Source organism: Drosophila rhopaloa, unplaced genomic scaffold, assembly GCF_018152115.1.
Source record: "Drosophila rhopaloa isolate 14029-0021.01 unplaced genomic scaffold, ASM1815211v1 contig_155, whole genome shotgun sequence".
NCBI lineage: Eukaryota > Metazoa > Arthropoda > Insecta > Diptera > Drosophilidae > Drosophila > Drosophila rhopaloa.
In genome coordinates, this window is record NW_025335034.1 from 14,519,926 (window position 1) to 14,546,594 (window position 26,669).

General features: G+C 37.0%; 1 protein-coding gene across 1 annotated transcript; it reads right to left on the reverse strand.

Moving 5' to 3' along the window:
* Positions 1–13,467: 13,467 nt before the first annotated feature.
* Positions 13,468–25,158, reverse strand: LOC123037300 (5-hydroxytryptamine receptor 1A-like). Its single transcript, XM_044457363.1, has 5 exons — positions 24,813–25,158; positions 18,859–19,083; positions 18,597–18,795; positions 17,383–17,838; positions 13,468–13,516 (listed from the first exon to the last, which is right to left on the reverse strand). The coding sequence occupies exons 1-5, from the start codon at positions 25,156–25,158 to the stop codon at positions 13,468–13,470; spliced, it is 1,275 nt and encodes a 424-aa protein (XP_044313298.1).
* Positions 25,159–26,669: the final 1,511 nt, after the last annotated feature.

The following is a 26,669-nucleotide window of genomic DNA, read 5'->3' on the forward strand; positions in this document are numbered from 1 at the left end:
ATGGAAACCAAACATCGGGGACACAGCCTGGGCCAAGGAAGACCATCTGTCCAAGGCAGCAGAAGGATTCGCGGCGAAATTGGCACCAAAATACAAAGGGCCATTTAAAAAACTAAATTTTAATTCGCCAGTTATATGCAATTTGCGGCATATAAAAACAAGCAAGGAAAAAACCACCCACAACCACAAAGCATTGGTGGCACACAGTACCTTATTCAAAAAGAGGGAGAGGACGATACGCGGTATCGAACGCACACAGATGCATAAGGGGCGCAAGAGCGGGAGAAAAGGACCCGTCGGAGCCCGTAGCAAGGGAGAGTCCAAAGTCCGTCGCGGACCACGGAACCAAGGACGCAAGGAAACCGAGGTTTCGTCAGCGCGCGACCTGCACAAGACGGGCCTATTCAAATCAGGTCGCCACCATGTACGCAAGGAGCAACAGCAAGTCATCAAGGGGAGAGGTGAGGGGAAGCGGCACAGGGCAAGAGCCAGCGGGGAAATGGAGGCGGCACTCCGGTTCCGCACTCCAGCTGCTGGCGTCCCCGCTGGTTTCGCGATCCCTTCCCAGACGTCGAGTTGGCATCGGAGCGTGAGGCCGGCGTCCCTCCGGCGGGGCAGGAAGCCGACGCCGAGGCTATCGCTTTGTCCTCATCGGAGGAGGAGGCCAGGGGGGACTGAGACAGTGAGTCCTGAGGTTTCCACGGACGAGGACGACGAGCCAGGTCGGGCGGCGAAGGCCCGGATTCGGGCGAATCCGGTTGGGAGACGCGACGTCGTCGGGGAGGTCGGAGGAGCTGCGACAGATTTACTTGGCGAGGGCGGACGTTGTGCGGTTGGCGTTCGCTGAGCGCCCTCCGCCGCAGTCGTCTCCACCGCCACCACAGTCGCCACCGGAGCAGTTTCCGCCACCGCAGCCGCCGAACAAACTAATGATTATAATAATATTAAACTTAAATAACTACTGCTTATATTTTTTGTGTATTGTATGATACTACGTGCCCTAAGAAACTGGTTTCTTTTATGAAGAATTTTTCATGTTTGCTTTAAATAAATTGTTTATTATTTTCAGCAAGACTTGATAATGCTGTTTAATTGAGTCGGAGAATATAATTATATCGTCCATGTAAACGTGACAAATTTTCCCAAATTGTTCCCTTAATATGTCGTCCATTGCTCTTTGAAAAATTCATAGCATTCGTTAGACCAAATGTCATTCTTAAAAATGATAGAAAATCAGGCTTTTTCAATATCGGAGTCTTTTATCAAGATTTGATCAAAACCGGACTCCAGGTCGATTGTTGAAAAGACTTTTGCCTTTCCTAAATTTGCTAAGATCACTGATAGATCCTGCATGGGATATATATCTGGAACGGTTTTCTCGATAAGTTTTTAATAGGCAATTACTAATCTTAACTTGGGGCTTCCGTCTTCATTTTGTCCCTTTTTTGGGACCACTAAGACGGGTGAGATGTATGAGCTTCTACTTGGCCTTATTATTTGTTTTTTTTCCGCGCGGAGTCCCACGGCGACTTACCCGGCCAACCGACCGATGGGAGAAGATAGACGCGAGTTAAGAAAATATAGGCAAAAATCCGGGGAAAAAAATAATAGTAAGAACAATTTTCTGCCAATGAAGCTAGTGTTACTCGTTTTATCAGCGGCAGAGAGTCAAGATTTGAGATTATAGGAAAAAGTCTATTATAGTCAGAACATAATACTCTGAAAGGCTCATGCAAGGCATAGTTAGATCTACAATAATTTAAAACAAGAGAGAACGCTATAGTCGAGTGCCTCGACTATAAGATACCCGTTACTCAGCTAAACAACTTAATATAAATATGCCTTCTAGAAATTCTTATCGAGAATCAACCTTGACTCTGTTGAGCACCTTGGCCAGCTGTTCCAAAGTCATCCCTTAGATGGCGCTTTTGTATTGCGCCATCTACCCCAAGACATTGGTACCACGGGCCATGAAAGGTGGTAATGTAGGCGCTAGCCAGGCTTAAGCGTTTAATGGGTTTTTGGGCGTTAGAGTGGGCGTGGCAAACTTTTATTAGGCCAATCGATAGGTATTGACGAAACAAATACATATCAATTAACATTTTTATAATAGCATCAAAACTGTGGCCACAGCTTGTGGCTTGTGGGCGTCAGAGGGGGCGTGGCACCATTTTGAAACAAACTTGCGCTGCGTAGGAACTCCTAAAATCTACATACATAGTTTCCGAGATCTCAGCGTTCATACGGACAGACAGACAGACGGACAGACGGACATGGCTAGATCGACTCGGCTAGTGATCCTGACCCAGAATATATATACTTTATAGGGTCGGAAACGCTTCCTTCTACCTGTTACACACTTTTGCACGAATACAATATACCCTTTTACTCTACGAGTAACGAGTATAATTAGAAGAATATAATTTCTAGTTAATCTACTTGCTACAGAAAAGTTTAGCAGACTTACCAAGTCGGGGTAGTCAATATCACCATAAAGAAGGTTATAAATGAAGATAGTACCAAGCATCGTTCTACGGTTAGCTGGGGAGGGTAAATTAACCAACAGAAGTCTACTAGAATAAGTTAAGTTTAGGCGCCGTAAAGCAAAAAGTAGAAAGCTTTTTTGTATTGTGGACTCCAGACGGGAGACCCATACTCCAGAATCGGACGGACTAGCGAAATAAATAATGATCATTGAATTCTTTTGACCACCTTTTAATAAATCCAAGCACTCCTCTGGCTTTATTAACCATGGATGAAATGTGATTAGCAAATTTTAGTGAGAACGCCAAGCTCGTTTACAAGAGTTATTATATCCAAAGAGCTGCCGATATCATTCGGCTTATTTTCCTATTAACAAAATCTGAGACTGACAGAGCGTAGAGATACTATTTTCTGTAAACTGGTCTGTCATGGAGTGTAGTGATTTCATCTTTTATATCCGTTCGAAATGAAATTTTGGTTATCGATCGTAGAATCAGCATCAGCAGGAGAGTCGATCTAGCCATGTCCGTCTGTCCGCCCGATTTTACGCAAACTAGTCCCTCAGTTTTAAATCTATCTGCTTAAAACTTGCTCAAAAGTTGTCTTTCTATTGCAAATACTATATATGTCGAACCAGCCGGATCGGGCGACTATATCATATACCTTCCATAGGAACAATCGGAAAAAAAAATCAAAACATTAACTTTGTTGTTTTTAAATTTTTTTTTGTTGTCCTTTGGGATTGTGCAATATTTAAACACTATGGAATTGCGTAAAATATTTGTTTTGTATTAAAAATGGTTTTACGTGGTAATGTTTTATTATTGAGTAACCATTTACAATGGAGACTTTTATGGGGAGTTCATTTTTGTTTGAATATATCCTCTTTTTTTATATAGCAATTTGTTGCTCCTGTTTCAATTGATATTTTAAATTTTTGCTTTGATTGCCTGTCTATCCTCATCAAGTAGGGTAACGCAACTTTTGTTCCTAGTCTAAAAAATTACTCCCTTCGATTTTGTTAACCGGCATGGTTTTATTTTGGGGTGATTTATAGTGTTAGTTGGTTCGCCTGTCTATCCTCATCAAGTAGGGTAACTCTATTTTTGTTCCTCGTCTAAAAAATGATTCTCTTCGATTTTGTTAGGCCGCATGGTTTTATTTTGGGGCTGATTTATAGTGTTAGTTGGTTCGCGTTTTCGTGGCGGATGTGTTTGTTTTGGCTCGTTACTATTTTGTTGGTTATAATTCGGACGGCTTGAATACTGTCGGTTGTAGTTTTTGTTGGAATTATAATAATAGTAATTCCCCTGTCTTTCATGATGTCCCAGCCAAATTGTAAAGGGTTTCATTTGATTTGATGGCTTAATGTCCATTGGTTTCTTGTTTTGTTCTCCTGCTTGTTTTTGTTGGAAATTGTTTTGATCATAATTTCTATTTTGATACCAATTATTTTCCGTTGTAGTTTTGCTTGGGCTTCACCTAGTTGAATCTTAGATAGTTTTTGGTTTCATGCTGAAATCCGAAGTATTTATTTGCGAACTAAGCTCGGAAGTTGTTTGTTCAGACGAACAATAATAAAAATAAAGTATAATACTTTATGAGATCTGTGCATGTCATGTCACAGTTGTATATCGATCCAGAGCCATAAACTATGATTGTAATTTTAAACCCTACAAGGGAGCAGTGTTAGCACTTGTAATCTTTAAGTGCAGGCCACTTGAGCCTAACCGAAAATAATCTCTTGAGATGTTTCTCACACTGCACGAAGAGTTCCTGTGCGGGGGTCAAATGATAACCCTCCGGCTAAGGCAGACGCGGACTCTGCGTAGGCCACAGAATAAGAATTTCATGTTAGTTTCCTAAGCAGGACTTAGAAAATAAAATCCAGTTTTAATACAGAACTCAACTGAAAAGGTTGTTCTATTTAATTCGGTAACTCATCCCTTTTATTTTGGTCCTTCGACAACTCTGCAGTTTTCCCCCACCTGTGGTAAGAGACTCAGAACTTAGGCCAGCACCTTAAAAATAAAATCTGTAACACTTGCAGTTTTGTTAAAGGTGTTAATGAATAATTGACTCTTGTTTTTCCCTACCAGTGGTAAGAAACGGAGTATAAAATTTAAAAAAGCAAAAATATATAAAAGAATCTTTTGTTATAAAAAATGTAATCAATTATAGAATTTTAACAAAAAAGTCCAAATTTGTTGAAAAAGGGTTCGAAAAACCGACAAATTAAAAAATAAAATAATTCTTGCCATCGACCAATTAAATTTTTTTTGGCGTTTTTGAGACCTTTTCAAACATCGAAAAAATGATTTAATAAACTATCGCCATGATAAAAAGGCAGGTGGAAATTACAAAGGCCAGTAAGGCGCTTGAAGATCTCCCAAGTTTATCTTTTGTTTCAAAATCACAAGGCTCTCATTCATATTGGAGGAGTCGAGCATGAGTACTTCATTAAGAATCATTACTAGCAAATGCTTTCTATTTTTAATAAAATTAAAGTAAGAATAGACACAGTATTATCTGAAACTGACAAGTCCAACGGAAAATTAATGGCAAAAGAGCAGATGGAAAAAAATGTAAACTGCGAAAGCCAGTTAGATTAGCGATAGGCCAGTTAGATAAATATTTAAAGGATACATTTGAGGATATTCAAAATGATAAACTAACAAGAAAGGAAAGTAAACTTCGGGCGGAGCCGAAGTTGATATACCCTTTCAGAATATTCCGTAAATTATATTCTCCAAAATTATTCATATGATGCATTATTAACACTTATAAATTCAGCCCATGAGAGAGCAGTAAACCGAACGACCTGAACGGAGCGCAAAGCCCACCTCAGCGACTGCGCGGTCAACGACAACGGAGACCGAGAGGGAATATCGAAAAGCGAGCTTGGCAGAGCAGAATAGTTGCTGTTGCCAAAAGGAGAAAAGAGAGTCGCGAAATTGAACTTCACCACTGCGACTGCGTGGTAAGAAAATGGTGAGATCGGAAAGACCAAGGGCACGAGAACAAAAATGGAAGAAACGCAAGGGACTGACACGCGAACATCGGAGTCGGATGGAAGTGCTTGGAAAACGAGATAAGTCGCAATTAAGCAGACCACGTGTTTTAGTCGGTAAGCGAAACGGTACAGTCGTGCAGAATTTTACTGGTGCAGCGAGAAACGCGATTAGACCGTAAAATTGTAGAACGAAGATTGGTGAATTCATGTGAACAAGACGAAAAGGCGAAAGAAGCCAACAGTGAATAAAGACTAAAATAATGAATTATAATTTCGACAACGAGTGCGTATTCTTTTTTCCCTGACCTTCGACCCGTCTCAATCAAGCCCGTTGAATAAATAAATAAATTATAACAAGTGATAATAACCCTAACCTGAGAATCGATCAAACGTAACGGAACCGTAACCCCGACGCGTAATTAACTAAGATATCGGCCGTTAATAGAGTGGCATCGTAGTTATTAATAAAACCCTGGGTCCGCCCGAGTTTTATCGTAATTATTAATAAAACCCTGGGTCCGCCCGAGTTTTATCGTAGCTAGTATTAACGAAACCCTGGGTCCGCCCGAGTTTTATCGTAGTTAGTATTAACGAAACCCTGGGTCCGCCCGAGTTTCCTTTTGGTTCTGTTTCTTCTCCTAATTATAAAGACCACGCCTAAAACTCACTCGATTAACCCACATCGTCCACTGTAAATTTATAAATAATTTGTGGAGGCCCTAGCCAACTCCTGAGCATATCCTGGCTGGGAAAAAATCCTTAAAAATGGCGCCCGAGTAGGGACGGATGTGGGTTTGATCACGATCGATCAGCACCAAAAACATCAAGCGGAGTTAAGGAGTAAGAACGTCGATCAAGAACGGATTTTTGACAAGAAACACAAAGGGAGCACACCGGATATAACGCAATGGCAGAAAACGAACAAGGAAAGAAAACTAATATGGGTTCGCCAGACAGTCGCATTGGGACTCGTTGGATCTATACGCTAAGGAAGGACGAATTACTCATCGACGGCACAGGCAAGGTGGACGAGATGAGAAGGCGTTTTGCAGAAATCGTCAAAGCAGGTGAGAACGGCGACGTGAAAAGGGTAGAAGAAGTCGACCTAGACCCCAGGTCAATCCAATTACAGGTGCCAGGATTTTTCACCCCTAGAGGTGGGAGCCCTGTCGACCACGAACGAGCTATTGCTACGGAGGGAACCACCGGCCGTAATAATACCAAATGTAATCTTACACGCGAGAACGAAATGGCTTGGGGAGGAAATTTTGGCCGGGCCACAGCACACGGTGTCATAGCAGAGCAAGTCCGAAAATGGGGACTCAAATTCAATGGCCATACCGACCCGTTGGGGTTCCTAGAGGAGCTGGAGGAGGGGGCTACATAGTACGCCCTTCCCTTAGCCCAACTACCAAGAGTTATGACAGAAACTCTTATAGACAGGGCCTCTCGGTGGTTTAGGACCAGCCAACTGCAGGGAGCCACTTGGCCAGTATTCCACATTAGGGAGAGGGCTTCAAGGATTATGTTATAGAGATCCGAACGCTGATACGACACGCAGGTTGCGATCAGACGAAGGAGTTAGATAGAATTTACGAGAACTGCCTCCCCACATACCAGATGTACGTAAAACGTGGCGACTTTGAGACCTTAGGCCAGCTCTTACAGTACGCAGTCGAGTTTGAGAGTATACAACATCGCGACCGTATGCGATTACAGTCCCAAGATCGCTCGTACAGGAGCCTCGGCCAAACTCACGGGAACGCCCCCCACAAACACCTCCCGAGAGTCGGAGTTGTTTCAACTGTGGTGCAGAGGGCCACTTTGCGAGGGAGTGCCGGAACCCCCGACAATTAGTGTGTTGGGATTGTAGAAGGGAAGGGATCAGGACTATCGATTGTTGTAGGCGTCCCGAGTCGGGAAACGACCAGCGTCCTCGACCAGCCCGGAAGCAGTTGGGGACGAGAGTACCCGAGAACCGGGAATAGGCGCACCCCTGCGCGTACAAGACGGGAAGATCGTAGCGCAAGTATTAGTCGCTAACATCTCTGTGTTCGCCACTGACGATAGCGGGGCCACGAGGAGTTTCATCAACAAACACTCCTCAGACAGCTGCAGGCATCAGTGACAGTGAGAGAGGTGAGCACCGGCATACGCTTGGCAGACGGGACCAGCGTCAGTATCACAGGAATGGTAGTCACCAACATCGACCTCGGAGGACAAGTAGTAGAATTAGCGCTACTGGTAATGGACTCTATGCTAGATAAAGTAATATTAGGACTTGACTTTCTCTGCGCAATCGGCACTACAATACGATGTGGACGGGCTCGACTACATCTTCGCGAGGCGGGACCGAGAACCACCCGCACCAGGGGGATGTCAGGGGTATCACACATCACACGATCACAATGCGAGATGATCGACCGGTGAAACAACGATACTACCCCAAGAATCCAGCGATGCAACGAGTTATCGACGATCTGGTGAACGAATTGTTAACCGCAGGACAGATAGAACCGTCGAAAAGTCCATATAATACCAAATTCGGGATTTAACACTTTGAAAAAAATATACTTTTTATACCCTTGCAGAGGGTATTATAATTTTGGTCAAAAGTGTGCAACGCAGTGAAGGAGACATCTCCGACCCTATAAAGTATATATATTCTTGATCAGGATCACCTCCTGAGTTGATATAGCCATGTCCGTCTGTCCGTCTGTCCGTCTGTCCGTCTGTCTGTTTCTACGCAAACTAGTCTCTCAGTTTTTAAGCTATCGAATTGAAACTTTGCACACACCCTTCTTTCCTTTGCACGCAGTATATATGTCGGAACGGCCGGGATCGGCCGACTATACCCTATAGCTGCCATATAACTGATTGATCGAAAATGCCATAACTTTGGTGTTTGTAAAGTTAGGAATTTCCTATGGGTTTTATATTTGGCCAATCAATCCGACCTACCAAATTTCATAAGGATATGCCTATAGCTGCCATATAACTGATTGATCGGAAATGCCATAACTTTGGTGTTTGTAAAGTTAGGAAGTTGGGATTTTCTATGGGTTTTAGTTTTGGCCAATCAATCTGACCTACCGAATTTCATGAGAATCGGCCGACTATATCCTATAGCTGCCATATAACTGAACGATTGGAAATGCCATAACTTTGGTGTTTTTAAAGTTAGGAAGTTGGGATTTTTTATGAGTATTAAGAACGCATCTTATAAATAATTTTGAAGAATATAATTTACAGAGTATTCTGCAAGGGTATATCAACTTCGGCTCCTCCCGATGTTAGCTTTCCTTTCTTGTTATTTATCAAAATAGTGTAAACGCGAACTGGGAGAGATAGGTCTGCTCCTTATAAGATTCAACTTAAAACTCAAACTTATAAACTAAGCTGGCGCTTATCAAACCTTCGATTGGGAGAAAGAACTTTATTGATAAATTGAGAGTGTCCAAAATGAGAGCACTGAGCAAGAGAGCGATCTAGGTTTGAGCTGCGTCTGCAATTTTACAGTATTGGGGGATAAAAGCTTTTTGGAGTTTGGGGACATTTGTTTATAATGCAAGAGGATATTTACATTAATTGGTCAGTCGTGGGAGCCGACAATTTGGGGTTCTTTCATTTGTTTTTAACTCAAGAGGATGTTTATATTAATTGGCGACTCTTGGGAGCCGATGATTTTGGGTGTGACAAATGCGTAATGTAAATATGTTTATGTGGTAGATATGTGGGTGTGTGTATGTTACTTTATGTGGTAGATATGTGGGTGTGGGTATGTTACTTCCCCATCCATTAGAAAAAAACCTGTCCTCAGGCGGATATATTAGGGTATATGTGAGTGGGTATATTAGTTTGTGTAGTATTTTCGTTTAATTGTAGGGTATTTTCATTTGGTGCAATATTTTTTAATTCTGTTAGATTTTCTGGGTTCTTAGTATTGTTTTTGTTTTGATTTTTATATTTAATTACAATGTTTCTCGGAATACTCTTAAATTTATAGATAAAGTAAATAATTAAAGTTATAATTATTACAATTAAAATAGTAAGTATTATAATTTGAAATGTGTTATTTATTCTTGTATGTATTCTTATTATATCTTTTGCTTCAATTATTGACAGTGGTTTTATCATTGTTACATTATTGTTAACATAAATAGTTTGTGTGTAATACATTATAGTATTTGTTATTAAAATTTCTTCGATTTGTACAGAACAATTAAATGCTTTTACGATTTTATTTCCTTCGACAACTATTGCTTGATTTATACATGTTTGGTTTAAAATAGTTTTCGGTAAGTTCCAAGTAATTATAATATTTGGCTCTATATAATTTGTCTCATACTTTTTATACATTTTTGTATATTTACATTCGGCATTGGCTTGGTTTAATATTCCTATAATGCATTTATTTGTAACTCTTTCTTTTGTGTTAAATGAAAATATTTCATTATTTTGAAAATAGTATTTGTCTTCTAAAGGTTCTGTTAATATGTTATTAAATTCATTTGGGTAAGGCAAAATTTTGAATATTGAAGTTTTTATAATGTCTTTTGGGATATGAGAAATTATCAATATTTGATTAGTATTGGTTTGTAACCAAGTAGAGGTTTTTATTATGTAGCAGGATCGCCTGTTACGTTACTATTTATAGTTGCAAATGCACATGTATAATAAATATAATAACAAGTATATATCTAAGTTAAGTATAAGGCCAACGATTACTGTTAAAATTATGTATAACATATGTATGCAGATGTTATAAGTATGTAGGTATATCGATATGTCATCGAGTCAGTCGTCATCGAGTCAGTCGTCGTTTTATAAGCGTAGAGTGTGGACACAAAAATAAAGACATATTGAAAATTAATATATCCAACGTGTATTTTTAATAATAACATAACTCGGACCCCTACAAATTCAGAAGTGGGCGTAACCAGAATGAATAACAATTCGGAGTTAAACTCAGTGTCAGTAGTGCAGTTAAAGAGATGGTTAGAAGTGCTAAATATGCCAACAACGGGCACTAAAGACGAATTAATTCTGAGGTTGAACACAATGAGCAATACGGATGAATTTGCACATGATATTCAAAAAGAAATGCACAATTTCGTGGCTGCTTCGAAGTCGGCAAAAACCGGCCAACAGCAAGAAGAACAGTTATTGTTGGGATTGTATGGCAAAGGAGACGACGCAAATAACCAAGCCGAAAACCGAACGGATTCTTTCAACGAAGACGAAGAGAAGGAGAACCAGGAAGAGAACGAGCAACTACACGTCGATGTGCGCAAGACAGAAAGAGACGTCGATATTGTCAGTGAATTGCGCCAGCTAATGCAAAGCGTCGAACTACATTTATTGACACCAAAGCAAACACGCAACTCGACTATTCAAGGCCACGCAGAAGTAGAAGAAATGATGCAGAGCCGTAATAATCAGAACCGAATGGCCAACGAAAACGGACAAGGCGAAAATATCAACGGCGAAAAGTCTTGGAGGATGGCAGTGGAAGCTTTGAGTGTATACGACGGACAGACATGTGCTCGCATGTGGATAGCGCAAATGAAAAATATTTCCAATATTTATGGAATTACTGGAACTCAAATGCGCATGCTTTTCGTAAGCAAGGTCAAAGGCAAAGTTAACACCTGGTTATACGAGAATCCAAGTCGGGCCTTGCAACCAATGGATGACTTATGCGACCAGATGATTTCGATGTTCGGTGAAACGCAGTCGAAATTAGAAAAGCGCCGGATATTCGAGTCTCGTATCTGGCAATCTGATGAGAAGTTTGGAAAGTACCTAGATGGAAAGCTGATGCTAGCCTAGAACGTCAGTTTGGATCAAGAAGAACTACTAGATTGAATTATTGAGGGCATACCAAACGGAAATTTGCGCAACCAAGCGCGAATTCAATGTTTTCGGGATGTCGCACATATGAGACGAGCGTTTGCAGAGGTGTACTTACCGAAGAAGCGAACGATCGTACCCGAAAAAGAGACTGCGTCGGTGGATCGAGCTGTTGGCAACGAAATTCGGTGCCACAACTGTAATGCTAGAGGCCACTTCGCTAAAAATTGTCTGAAGCCGAAAAGACAGCCCGGATCATGTTTTGCTTGCGGAGAAATGGGACACTGGGTAGGACAATGTGCACAGAACAAAAGCAACAAGAGAGCTGACAACAATTACGTAAGACATGTTAAAATACATTTTGTACATTTTTCTAATAACCCAATAATTTTAGAATGACTCATAAATTCGGGTAGTCCGATTTCTTTAATTAAAACTTGTATGGTACCCAAGAATATTGAAGTATTGCCGGAGGACAAGCGGTATTATGGTCTAAATAAAAGTTATTTGCAAACTAAAGGAAAAATATTATCTTACATTTTCAAAAACTCTAATAAAGTATATTTTCATTTAATAATTGTGAACGAAGAATCTATGAGTCATAATGCTATTTTGGGAAGAGATTTCATGGAAGCGTGCAACATAAATTTAGACTTATGTAATTTTAAAATAATTACTGTTGAAGCGAAAAAAGAAGAAAATAGTTATGAAGATGAAAATTGTTATGAAAAACTGAAAATTGTTATGAAAAAAAAGAAAATAGTTATGAAGATGAAAATTGTTTTGAAAAAGAAGAAAATAGTTATGAAGATGAAAATTGTTATGAAAAAGCTGAAAATTGTTATGAAAAAGAAGAAAATAGTTATGAAGATGAAAATTGTTATGTAAAAGCTGAAAATTGCCATGAAAAAGAAGAAAATAGTTGTGAAGGTGAAAATTGTTATGAAGAAAAAGAAGATTATGAAAAGGAAGAAGAAAAAGAATTTTATGAAGAAAAAGAAGATTATGAAAAGGAAGAAGAAAAAGAACTTTATGAAGAAAAAGAAGATTATAAAAAGGAAGAAGAAAAAGAATGTTGTGAAGAGAAAGAAGAATATTATGAAAAGGAAGAAGAATGTTATGAAATGGAAGAAGAGGAAGAAAATTGTTATGAAGAATATGGTGTTAAGAAGGACGAAAATTTTTATGAAAATAATGAAAATTCTAGTAATGAATCGGAAAAAGAAGAAACATTTAACGAAGTTGAGAGGGAATTATTAAATATAAATATAGATGAGAATGAACATGAGTATAGAATAGATGAAAAAGTAGATTACAAGGTTCGGTGTCAGTTTATTAAAATATTGGAGGATGAGTATATAAGTAAACCAAGACCAGAAAATCCCGAAGTAAAATGTGAAATTAAATTGACTTTAGAAAATTCCAAAACGTTTAGTTGTTCGCCAAGACGATTATCTTATATGGAAAAGGGAAAATTACAAGTATTGTTGGATGAATATTTGAAAAATAACATTATTTGACCAAGTGAATCAGAATACGGTTCACCTATAGTGCTGGTAAGAAAAAAATCAGGGGATCTAAGGTTATGCATAGATTATAGAAAATTGAATAAAGTAACAACGAAAGACAACTATCCGTTGCCACTAATTGATGATTTGTTGGACAGGCTTGTTAATAAAACTATATTTTCAAAGTTAGACTTAAAGCACGGATATTTTCATGTATTTGTTGATCAGGAGTCAGTCAAGTATACATCGTTCATTACACCTTTAGGTCAATACGAGTTTTTGAGAATGCCAATGGGGATGAAAAATGCTCCGGCAGTATTTCAAAGGTTTATCAACAAAATTTTTGACGATATGATAAGAAAAAATAAAGTAATTATATATATGGATGATATTATGATAGCTAGTGAGAATTTAGAAGAACATTATGAAACAATGAAAGAGGTATTAAACAGATTAGTAAGGAATAAATTGGAATTAAGGATGGACAAGTGCGAATTTTTACAATCGAGTGTAGAGTATTTAGGTTTTGTTATTACGAGCAAAGGAATACAGGCAAATAATAAAGGCATAGAAGCAGTGCAAAATATCCCTGTCCCGGACAAGGTACATTTAGTTAGGAGTTTTCTGGGCCAGAAGCGCCAGTTTTAGCATTATACCACTATAAGGATGAAGTAGAATTATTGTTTCAAAGAAAAGATGATAATAAACTACATCCTATATTTTTTTTTTCCAAGGCTACCACAAAAGATGAAGCTAAATTTCATAGTTTCGAATTAGAAACATTAGCAATTATTTATGCGCTAAGGAGGTTTCGGATTTATGTTCAAGGAAAAAAGTCTAAGGTAGTCACAGATTGTAATTCGTTAGCGCTAACATTAAACAAAGTCGAGTTGAACCCAAGGATAGCTAGATGGGCGTTAGAATTATTAGAATATGATTTTGTTTTAGAGCACAGGCCAGGAAAGAGAATGCAGCATGTAGATGCGTTAAGCAGATGTTCAAATATATGCGTAATTGAAACTAATAGCTTTGAGGATAATTTAATAATTTGTCAACACAGAGATAGTAAAATAAAAGAATTAATACAGAAATTAGAGAAATCAGAAGACAAACTGTTTGAGATGCGAAATGGGGTGGTGTATAGAAAAGTAAATGACGGTAGATTACTATTTTATGTTCCGGAGGAAATGGTAGAAATGGTACTGTTTAAATATCATAATGAATTTGGGCACGTTGGAAGGGACAAAGCTATAAATGCAATAGTGAAGACATATTGGTTCCCAAAAATGAAGGAAAAGGTTGTGAGGCATATAGAAAATTGTTTAAGATGTATTGCATATTCGCCTAAATCCGGAAAAAGTGAGGGATTGTTACAAAGTATTCCGAAAGGAAATAAACCATTTGAGCTTGTACACATAGATCATTACGGACCAATTGATGCAGGAAGATCTCAAAAGCATTTGTTTGTTGTTATAGATGGGTTTACTAAATTTATAAGGCTGTATCCGAAAAAGACAACAAAGACCAAGGAAGTTATAGTAGCTTTATCAGATTATTTACGTGCTTATAGTAGACCAGTATGCATTGTGTCAGACAGGGGTAGCTGTTTCACTTCAGAAGAATTCGCGGAATTTTTAAATAAATTATGTATAAAGCATGTTAAAATTGCAACGGGATCTCCGCAAGCCAATGGCCAAGTAGAAAGGGTCAATCGGAGTTTGGGTCCAATGATAGCCAACTTAACTGATTCTGAGAAAGGTATGCACTGGGACACTGTGATTGAAAACGTAGAATACTCACTCAACAATACAATTCAAAAAAGTATCAGTCAAATTCCAAGTAGGATGTTGTTTGGCATTGAACAAAAGGGAAAAGTTGTAGATGAACTAAAACAAAAACTTGAGGAAATGGATAATGTAGAGGAAAATAGAGACTTAAATAAAATTCGAAGAGAAGCAGCTCAAAAGCAAAAAGAAGCACAGATGAACAACGAAAAACATTATAATGATAAAAGGAAAGAAGTTGCTGGGTACAAAATAGGTGACTATATAATGGTTAAAAATTTTGAGAGCACTCCAGGACAATCAAGAAAGTTAATCCCAAAACATAAAGGGCCATATATGATATATGTACAAGATTTTGAGATATGATAGATTTTTAATAAAAGATGTGGAGGGTTTCCAATTGACACGTAACCCGTACAAGGGTATATGGAGTAGCCAAAACATTAAACCTTGGATTAATAAAAATACGAAAAGTTAAAATTATTGTAAGTAGTGTGTAAGAAGATGATTGTAATTCGTAAAGAACAGGAGATCTTAGTTGTCAGGAAGGCCGAATTGTAGCAGGATCGCCTGTTACGTTACTATTTATAGTTGCAAATGCACATGTATAATAAATATAATAACAAGTATATTTCTAAGTTAAGTATAAGGCCAACGATCACTGTTAAAATTATGTATAACATATGTATGCAGATGTTATAAGTATGTAGGTATATCGATATGTCATCGAGTCAGTCGTCATCGAGTCAGTCGTCGTTTTACAAGCGTAGAGTGTGGACACAAAAATAAAGACATATTGAAAATTAATATATCCAACGTGTATTTTTATACCCTTGCAGAGGGTATTATAATTTCAGTCAAAAGTTTGCAACGCAGTGAAGGAGACATTTCCGACCCTATAAAGTATATATATTCTTGATCAGCATCACCAGGAGAGTCGATCTAGCCATGTCCGTCTGTCCGTCCGTCTGTCCGTCCGTCTGTCCGTCTGTCCGTCTGTCCGTCCGTTTCTACGCAAACTAGTCCCTCAGTTTTAAAGCTATCTGCTTGAAACTTTCCCAAAAGTTGTATTTCTATTGCAGGTAGTATATAAGTCGGAACGAGCCGGATCGGGCCACTATATCATATAGCTGCCATATAACTGAACGATCGGAAAAGCCATAACTTTGGTGTTTTTAAAGTTAGGAAGTTGGGATTTTCTATGGGTTTTATTTTTGGCTAATCAATCCGACCTACCAAATTTCATAAGGATCGGACGCCTATATCCTATAGCCGCCATATAACTGATTGATCGGAAAAGCCATAACTTTGGTGTTTTTAAAGTTAGGAAGTTGGGATTTTCTATGGGTTTTATTTTTGGCTAATCAATCCGACCTACCAAATTTCATAAGGATCGGCCGACTATATCTTATAGCTGCCATATAACTGAACGATTGGAAATGACATAACTTTGGTGTTTTTAAAGTTAGGAAGTTGGGACATTTTATGAGTATTAAGAATACATCATATGAATAATTTTGGACAATATAATTTATAAAATATTCTGCAAGGGTATATCAACTTCGGCTCCGCCCGAAGTTAGCTTTCCTTTCTTGTTACTTGCAGTTTTTATTTCTTCCTTACATATTAAATGCTGTAAAATTATACTTAAAAGAAACTAGTAACAAAAGATACTTTGAATGATGGCAAAACCTTTCTCCCTAAAACTTTCCGCCTAGCGGAAGTTAAAGCATAATATAACAAATGTAATAAATTTGAAAGCATTGTTGTGCACAGAAGCTAACACTAGTAGCAAGCCGATGTTTTTACACTCTTGCAGCTTTAACAACTATTTTAAAAACTTTATATCGATTTTTAGCTTGTATAATTAAAATAAATGTTATCGATCAGTTCTTTAGCAGCTTTATCATATATGATTATGTAAAACTTAAAACATATTTCTGACACTTAAAGTTATAACGATATTTATATTTTTTCCTAATAGTTTGCGGATAGATCTCAAACAGCCGATATTTATGTTTTTCTATTTTTATTAAATTAAAGATATAATGTATATTTAAGAATATAAAAAATGTGTATATCTCAGATTGTTTTTGTGGCAGCTATCATATATAGCTTTTCCGAAATGTATACTACTACTCGCTACATGTATCGCTACATTTAAATTTCTTTCTTGTTTTATAATTTATCTTATTTGGGAATATTACTGTATCAGAAAGTATTAGCGTACTTTAATCTGTAGTGTATCCAACATATTCCTTGGTCTTATTATTTTTGATTGTTAGTTTGTTTCTGGAGGAGAATTGGGAGTCGCTTACATTTGTCTTTACTGGTGGCAATGTTGCCGAGCCTTAATAGCTTTCAATTTAATAGATAAATTGAAATCGTGGTCAAGGCAAAATTTAAATTCGATATTTGCTCAAATCGATTAGCACTTTGATTTTTAATCTACAAGCTTTCACCCCAATGAACTCAAGGCGAGTAAGTCACTTGAAACGAGATATTTAATGAAGAAACCCAATTTAAAGCCAGGCTACGCCTTTTGTAATGTATTATTATTATACCCAAAATTATTCACTCACAAAAAACTGAAGACCAAGGTAAAGTATGTTATGAAACAGTTTAGTTTGATATATAATTCTATGTAGATTTATTTTGAAGTTGTCCTAAGAATATTACCATCATAAACCACGATAAGTCGCCACACCAGTAATTAACTTTTGAAGTGTTATCCACTCACCTGTCCATTAGGTTGGGATTGCCGCCGTGTTTGCGCCAGAAGCTGCTCGAGTGCGACTTGTTAGTGGAGTGGCAGCTCGAGGCGGGTGACGACGAGTGCCGCAAGATGCCGCCGCCAGAGAACCGGAAGCTGCTGCGGGCGGTGGTGGCACCCCTGGACCCACTTCCTCCGACTCCCCCACTGCCATTGGCCACATTGCGGAAACTGACCGTGCCGATGCTCCTGCAACTCGTCGTTCGCTGCTGCATCAAAGGACGTTCGGCGGGCTCTACGCTGTTTCCCCTGGTAGCACCCCCCCGTAGAACCGCTCCCTCTTCCATTCCTCCCCCCGCGTGGTTAAAGTTGCGATTGCCGTCGCCCATTGACAGGAATTGTTTATTGCCACTGGAAAAGCTGCTGTGCATCTGCAACTGTTGCTGGCTGTGCTGCGACCTAATGGTGAATCGTCCACCCAGCCTGAAAAACGCAAATTACAGGTAAACATATTTAACTTTGTGTGGTTATATAAATAATTAATTAAAAAAGTTTTTTATAAAAATAATTGTGAATGTAAGGAGGCTTTAGAATGCTGCATTCGGCCGCATTTACGGGATTTGGAAATTTTAGCTAAGGCTGAAATTTATTTGGAAGAGATTTTTGGGAATCTTAAGAATGTTTTTAGATAGGTATGAATTTTAGTTTTCGTAATTTGGTTTCAAAAATAACATTTGAAATTGATTGAAATGATTCACATGTTTTTGAGTGTAGAGCAAGCTGGATGAATTGGTTGGATGAATTGGTGGTTGATTGAGTTATGGCTAATTTGCGCTTGGTCGAATTTCGATTGACCTTTGGCAGCCAATTAGTGGCAGAAATAGCAGTGTTTAAAAGAGAAAGCGCAATAACGATTTAAGCCCTTGAGTCTGTGACGGAAATTTAGTTGCCGCCCAGAGAATCATTGTGTTGAGAGGGTAATAGAGGAAATAATTTTTAAAAATGTTTTATTTTGTATTTTTTTCTATTTGTATTTTTAAGTAAAAGTTTGTTTTAGAGACGATTTGAGATCAATTCCTTTTTTTAATCTAAATTTTTATAACTAAATAGCTTAATTATTTATTTTTAGCACTTTTAATTTGATGGGAAGCCTTAAGCCGATTATTGCAACACTTTTAATAATAACAATATGCAACAATCTGTGGAAATTAGTCAAGGATCTTATTCGCTAGAGCCCTTACCTGCGAAACAGTTCACTTTCCGGATGCTCGGCGGCAAAACGGGCCTTCTTCCGGAGGAGGGGAATGGTCAGAGCGTATGTGGTGACCATCATTAGCATGGGGATGTAGAAAGCCACCAGAGACCCAAAAACAAAGAAAGCTCGGTTGTTGATTACACAGACATTGGGCTCGGGCATAATGTTTTTCTCGTTGACCAGACCTGAGTACCCGAAAAATAAATTCATGAATAACTTTCAAGCCTTCCCAACTTCTTATAATTTACCCAGCACTGTTATCGAGCTGGATACCATCATGGCCATCACCCAGACAATAGCAATCTTAATACCAGCCAATCGTTTTGTTGATCGATGCCTCGATCCCAATGGATTCCTTATGCCCAGATAGCGTCCCAAACTTATGAAGCACATGTGCAGGATGCTCGACGAGCAGGCCAGCACGTCGCAGGTCACATAAATGTTGCACCAGGTAAAGCCAAGAGGCCAATAACCTGAAAAATATAATTTAAAAACTCAATGTGTTTAGTTTAGCTAATCTTAGCTTCTAATATTAATTAATTTACCGAATTAAAAGTGTAATTAGAAATAAGGGATATTAAGGTATTAAAAAAATTGGCTGTTTCAAAAAGTTAGAAATGAGCATAGCCGAGTTGATTTTGTTTTCTATTTCTTTGCGAAAATAATTAATAATATTATTGTGTTCTGTATATGTTAATAAATAATCAAAGATAATAAAGATGTAATAAATAGTCAAATACAACAAATTTGGGTTCATTTGCTTTTCTAATAACTTTTTTATGCGGGCCAACAGTAAACAGTTGTACTCACACTTACTTACACTTATGATAAAGTCGTCTGATTTTTATAAAACTCAAACCATATTTCTTAAATTGTTAAAAAATTATATATCTCCGATTATCTATAAACTCGTTATGTTAAGAATTAAGGAAGTTATATTTTTTTCCCCGATAGTTTCTTTGGGAGCTATATGACGTAGTGGACTTATGAACTGCAAAAGAATGAAACAAAAACGCAAAGAAATCCAAAAACGGTCTTTTTATACCCTTGCAGAGGGTATTATAATTTTGGTCAAAAGTGTGCAACGCAGTGAAGGAGACATCTCCGACCCTATAAAGTATATATATTCTTGATCAGGATCACCTCCTGAGTTGATATAGCCATGTCCGTCTGTCCGTCTGTCCGTCTGTCTGTTTCTACGCAAACTAGTCTCTCAGTTTTAAAGCTATCGAGTTGAAACTTTGCACACACCCTTCTTTCCTTTGCACGCAGTATATAAGTCGGAACGGCCGGGATCGGCCGACTATATCCTATAGCTGCCATATAACTGATTGATCGGAAATGCCATAACTCTGCTGTTTGTTAAGTTAGGAAGTTGGGACTTTCTGTGGGTTCTATATTTGGCCAATCAATCCGACCTACCAAATTTCATAAGGATCGGCCGACTATATCTTATAGCTGCCATATAACTGATTGATCGGAAATGCCATAACTTTGGTGTTTGTAAAGTTAGGAAGTTGGAATTTTCTATGGGTTTTATATTTGGCCAATCAATCCGACCTACCAAATTTCATAAGGATCGGCCGACTATATCTTATAGCTGCCATATAACTGATTGATCGGAAATGCCATAACTTTGGTGTTTGTAAAGTTAGGAAGTTGGGATTTTTATGAGTATTAAAAATGCATCATATGAATAATTTTGGAGAATATAATTTGCAGAATATTCTGCAAGGGTATTTCAACTTCGGCTCCGCCCGAAGTTAGCTTTCCTTTCTTGTTAATAATAACATAACTCGGACCCCTACAATTATTAATAATTTTTCTGAATTAACATGTGTTAAAGTATCATGCTTAAGTAATTTAGGGTTAAAAATGCCTAGTCTAGTAAGTTGCATTCCTAGTTCTATGTCCTCAAAATATTCAGAAAATTCTTGTAGATTAAAAATAAGTAATGCTACATCATTTACCAAGCTTAAATGATTTATTATTTCAATACCTTTGTTTACCGCATCTATTACTTTATTAAGTTCATTAACTTGAATTGCGTTTTGTTCGAAATTTTCAATTTTATTTATTAATTCTTCTTTATCTTGTTCATCTAATGTTCCAAATAGATATTTGTATGTTGTGCCTATAAAATTTATAAGACCTCTTTTGCTACGTTTTGCAATTCTAATTCCATTTATTTCTCTGTTTAATTTCTCTGTTAAGTAAATAATTTGTTTTAAACCTGAAAATTCTTCTGATTGTTTAATTAAATTAGTATACGTTAGTTCAGTTTTGGTTAGGTTGACGGTTAAACTATGACATTCGTAATTAGTTGGTAAGTCCAAGGTTCCTGTTTTAAATATTAAATAACCGTTTTTTGCTTGAACGGGATTAATTTCCAAATTTTGGCCATTGGTAAGTTTTGTAAAATGTATTAAAATTAATAAGATGTTGATAGTGTTGATCAACAAGTTAGGTTTGGTTTTCATTTGGCGTGCATCTGGAATTATCGTATTTATTTTCGTTAATTTTCTTTGTTTTCTTATATTTAGACTTATAATGTATTATGTTTCTTCCTCTGTTAACTTCTTCGTTATGATTATCATCTAATTTTGTGATTTTTCCTGTCTTTTTAAACGGATTGGTGGTTTTTGATTTTAGTGGATTATATTTTGGAGTTCCAGCGAAAATAAAAATATCTGCAGGAGTTCTGCCTGTCGTGTTATGTTTTGTTTTATGATTATAGACATAAAGAATAGTTTCAAATTTTGTTAGCTTATTCTCTATGTCTGTTTCACTGTTTATGATTCTTAACTTTTCATTTACCGTTTTATTAAATCTCTTGACGTCAGAAATTCCATTTTTGCTTGTTGTTATATCAATAACAACATCTTCAGATTTTAGCCAAAGTTGCAATGCTACACACATGAAAGCTGAATCTTTGTCTGCTTTAATTTGGCTTGGTTTACCCATTTCATTAAAAACTTTAGTTAATGCTCTTTTTGCTTCTAACCAATCTCGACTGTTGACTTCTATTAAGGTGGAAAATTCTGAATAAATGTCTATACAAGATAAAAATTGTTTATTATCTATCATATAAAAATCAATGACATATTTTTCTCTTCGATTAAAAATTTCTGGGGTTATTTCGAATTCTAATTTAGTATTTCTATGTTCTGTTTTTGCGATTCGCATTCATTAATAAAATTTTGAATTAATTTTTGGTGATCGGGAAAATAATATTTTTCTTTAAAAAGTGCTGTTTGTTTTTCTATTCCTGGATGTAATAGTTCTCTGTGTGTTTTTTTAATAATAATTTCTTTGAATTTTGCGTAAGTGTTAATATCTATTAATTTACTATTAGTTTTCATTGTTTTAGTTAAGTTATCTGGGGAAATAATTTCAACGTATGCCTTTTGAAAAATTAAAAAGTCTGTTTCAATTGGAAAATATATTACGCTTTTCTTATTAGAAAAGTATTCAATTATTAATTGTTTTTCGTATTCTATAGTCATTTCTTTATATGTTTTTATGATTTTTGTTTTATGAAAATAATTTATTACTTCGACTTCATTTAAGTCTCCTCTTATAAATTCTAGTTGTCTGTTATAATAATTCAGTGGTCTTTCTGTTATTGAAATGTGGTTTTGGTTATCTTTTGGTCCACTATGCAATGTAGCTACTGTTGTTATTGTATTTGAATTACTGGAAGTCTCTCCTAATTAGGCTTCCTCTATTCTTATTCTAGACAAGGCGTCTGCCACATGGTTTTCTTTACCGGGCAAATATTTTATTTCATAATCAAACTCATTTAGTTTGATTTTCCAGCGTTGTAATTTCATATTAAGTTCTTTAATATTATTGAGCCATACTAGAGGCCTGTGATCACTTAGGATCAGACATTTTCTGACAAAAAGATAGGACCTGACCTAAAAGTTCTTTTTCTATTGCCGAATAATTAATTTCGTGTACATTAAGAGTTCTGCTGGCATAACAGATTGGTTTATGATTTTGCGATAATACTGCTCCTATAGCAATATTACTTGCATCTGTTGTTAATGAAAATGGTTTTTCGAAATTTGGGTATATAAGTATTGGATCGGACATTATTAAAAGTTTAAGTTTTTCAAACGCTTGTACATAATCATTATCTTTTATATTTAAAGTTACGCCTTTTTTAAGCTTTGCTGTCATTGGTTTTGCTATTTTAGCAAAGTTTGGGATAAATTTCCTATAAAATCCACAAAGACCTAAAAAGGATTTTATTTGTTTTGGGGATTTGGGTATAGGGAAATTTTGTATTGCCTCTATTTTGAGAGGATTTGGTTTTATACCAGTTGTTGTTATAATATGTCCAAGGAATTCTGTTTCCTTTTTTATAAACTCGCATTTGTAGAGTTGAAGCTTGAGATTAGCTTCTCGTAATTTTTCAAATACCTTTCACAAAGATAATACATGTTCCTCCAATGAAGTGGAGTACACGATAATATCGTCCATGTAGACCAAACAATCCTTGTAGATCAAATCTTCTAAGAGATTGTTCATGCACCTTTGAAAGGTAGCAGGGGCATTTTTCAATCCAAAGGGCATACGAGTATATTCATAATGGCAATTTTTGGTGGAAAAAGCTGTCGTTGGAATGGAATTTTCATCCATTTGTATCTGGTGAAAACCTTTTGCAAGGTCAATAGTGGTAAAATATTGGCATCTACCAAGTTTGTCCAATATTTCATCCATGACCGGGATAGGGTATTTGTCATCTACCGTAATTTCATTTAAATTACGATAGTCAATTACGATACGGAACTTTTTTGTTCCAGATGCATCACCTTTCTTAGGTACTATCCAAATGGGTGAGCAATAAGGGGAATTTGACTTTCGAATTATTCCCTGTTTTATCATATCTCTCATTTGCGAATCGACTTCTTGGTCGTAAGCTTGAGGATATTTGTATGGTTTTTTGTAAACCGGTTGCTCATTTTTTTGTATGAATGACATGCTTTATAGTACTAGTGAAAGTCAAATTGTCACTTTCTTTGTACTGTATGTCGCTAAATTCATATAAAATTTTCTTAAGATTATCTTTTTCCTCGTCATTAAGGTGTTCTAATCTAAACTTATTGGTTTCTTGCAAGTCGTTAATTATTGCAAAATTAAAAGGTGTATCTGTTGAAAATGGGGGATCGCAGCAATCAATTTCTGCTTCTCCTTGTTTATATTTGAAATCGTTATAATTAAATCTCATTCCGAATTGATAACCGTTTAAATTAACTTTTTTTGATTTATAATTAATAATTGCGTTACAAGCTTCGGGATATTCTCTTCCTATGATCATATCATATCTATCGGAAAAATTATGGACCCAAAATGTTTGTTTGGTCGGACAAAGCTTACTTGCATGGTAGGACACGGATTTATTTAACTGAATATTACCATTTATGGTATGAACATTAAGAGGTGTATTTTTGTATTTCTTTAATTAAATTAATAGAAGAGCCTGTGTCTACAACACATCGGAACTCTTGGTTATTCATGATGATTCGTATGTAAGGGTTTCTATTTCCTGTTCGGTGTCCGAAGCTTGTTGATGAAAATTTTCGGTATCCATTTTCATATGGCCACTCGTACTTTCGCGATTTCTTTTTATTGGTCGATTAGGAGCATTAGCACCATTTTGTTGTGATTGATAATTTATAGGATTCCTAACCTGATTATAATTTAATTTTTGTTGGAATTCTTGATTTGTTGCTTGATATAATGGGTAGTTTTCATAAAAAGTTTCGCTGTTATTTTTATTATAATTAGGCTTATGTTGGCCTTGAGATGTACTAGCCTGTTGCTTATATTGATTTGGGGAAATATTATTCTGCAGTCTGTATTGGTTTTGGGAATCATAGTTTCGTTGTTTATTAGTATTTTGTTGGGGTTGATAATTTCTCTTATCTTGGTTTTGACTTTGTGAATTCTTTGTTCGATCTGAATAAAATGTTTCATAACAACCTTCTTGTTGTGCTACACATTTTAGTAGCATTAGTAATATCATACCTAGCCAATGTCATAAAAAGTCTGTCTGGCAATTTTTTCATAATAACATCTTTAACTGTATTATTAAGAGCATTTGTGTATAAAATTGTATTTGAAGCGTTATTTTCTAAGGCTAATTTATTTAATATTACAAAAGATTTGGACTCAATGTCCTCAACAAACTTACGTATACACCCAGGAAAGGGGGTGTTATACAGACGTCGTAGTAGTTCTTCGCAGGGCGTCTGGGTTTTATATTCGTTGATGAGGGCGTTCCTTAAGTCCCTCCAGCATCTGGCTGTTGATAGTTGAGATATCCTCTGGGCATCTCCGTGAAGCTGCATTTCAATCGCACTGAAGAATACGCTCGACTGGCGTATACATGTTGTGGGGTACAACTCCAGGATTAAGTCTATCCTCCTGATGAACGGGCTGAGTTCGAGCGTGTTGCCTCCAAATTGCGGCACTTGCCTGATTTGGTTCAGGGCTTGATTTAGATGGTTTTCTGACAATAATAGCACTGGTTCTGCCATTTTTGGTTTTTTATTTAGTTTTATAAATTTTTCACAATTTTAAAAGTTTTGTATTATGAATTTGATTTAAAATTGTTATACCTTGTCTCTTACCACTGGTGGGGGAGAACTAAGGTGTTTTATTTTTTAGTAACCCTTGTGTTACGAACAAAGGCACTAATTTTTACAATAAAACGGGTTTTTGCAAAAAATTTGTTTATATTTTTTTTTTTGTTTTAGTTACTTGACAGTCACACGGGTCAAGATTTATGTTTTGTTAAAAAAAAAACCTCGCAACCTGAGCTTCGATAGCGTGTTGCAAAGAATTGAGGTTTCCGTTCGTATATTAGCGACACAAACCGACACTGCGATATCTGGTTTATAATTGCACTGGGACGAACGACGTTTGGGTTCTTTAAGGATATAACCGTATTAAAAGTTATATCCTACCGGCTGCGCCAATAACAAATTCGGGATTTAACACTTTGAAAAAAATATAATTTTTATTTAACAAAATAGTGTAAACGCGAACTGGGAGAGATAGGTCTGCTCCTTACAAGATTCAACTTAAAACTCAAACTTATAAACTAAGCTGGCGCTTATCAAACCTTCGATTGGGAGAAAGAACTTTATTGATAAATTGAGAGTGTCAAAAATGAGAGCACTGAGCAAGAGAGCGATCTAGTTTTGACCTACGTCTGCAATTTTACAGTATTGGGGGATAAAAGCTTTTTGGAGTTTGGGGACATTTGTTTATAATGCAAGAGGATGTTTACGTTAATTGGTCAGTCGTGGGAGCCGACAATTTGGGGTTCTTTCATTTGTTTATAACTCAAGAGGATGTTTATATTAATTGGCGACTCTTGGGAGCCGATGATTTTGGGTGTGACAAATGCGTAATGTAAATATGTTTATGTGGTAGATATGTGGGTGTGTGTATGTTACTATATAGTGCACCCACCGTCTTAGTGCGTAAAAAGAATGACGAGTGGCGGATGTGTGTCGACTTTCGACAATTAAACGCGAGGTCAATACCAGTCCGGTATCCGACACCTCGTATTAACTATATCCTAGGGAGACTAAGCTAGGACCGAGTCTTGTCGACATTAGACCTGAAAAGTGGCTACTGGAAAATACCTATGGCATCAGACAGAAAACAATACACTGCATTCACAGACCCTGGTCGGGGTCTCTTCCAGTGGCGTGTCATGCCATTCGGGTTACACTCCGCAGCCGCTACTTTCCAACGCGCCCTAGATAGTGTCATCGGACCCGAACTAGATCCGTAATTGGGAGAGACTTAGCAGAACATACACGAAACCTACGAGAGGTATTTCAGAGACTCAGAGCTGCTAATCTACGCATTAATAAGGAGAAATGCTCAGTTTTTAAAAGAAAACTCAAGTACCTGGGCCACATGGTAAGCGAAGATGGTATTCATACAGACCCCGATAAAGTAGCAGCAGTAAGGGAGTTACGACCACCTACCTCTCTGAAAGAACTGAGACGATGTCTAGGTATGGCATCGTGGT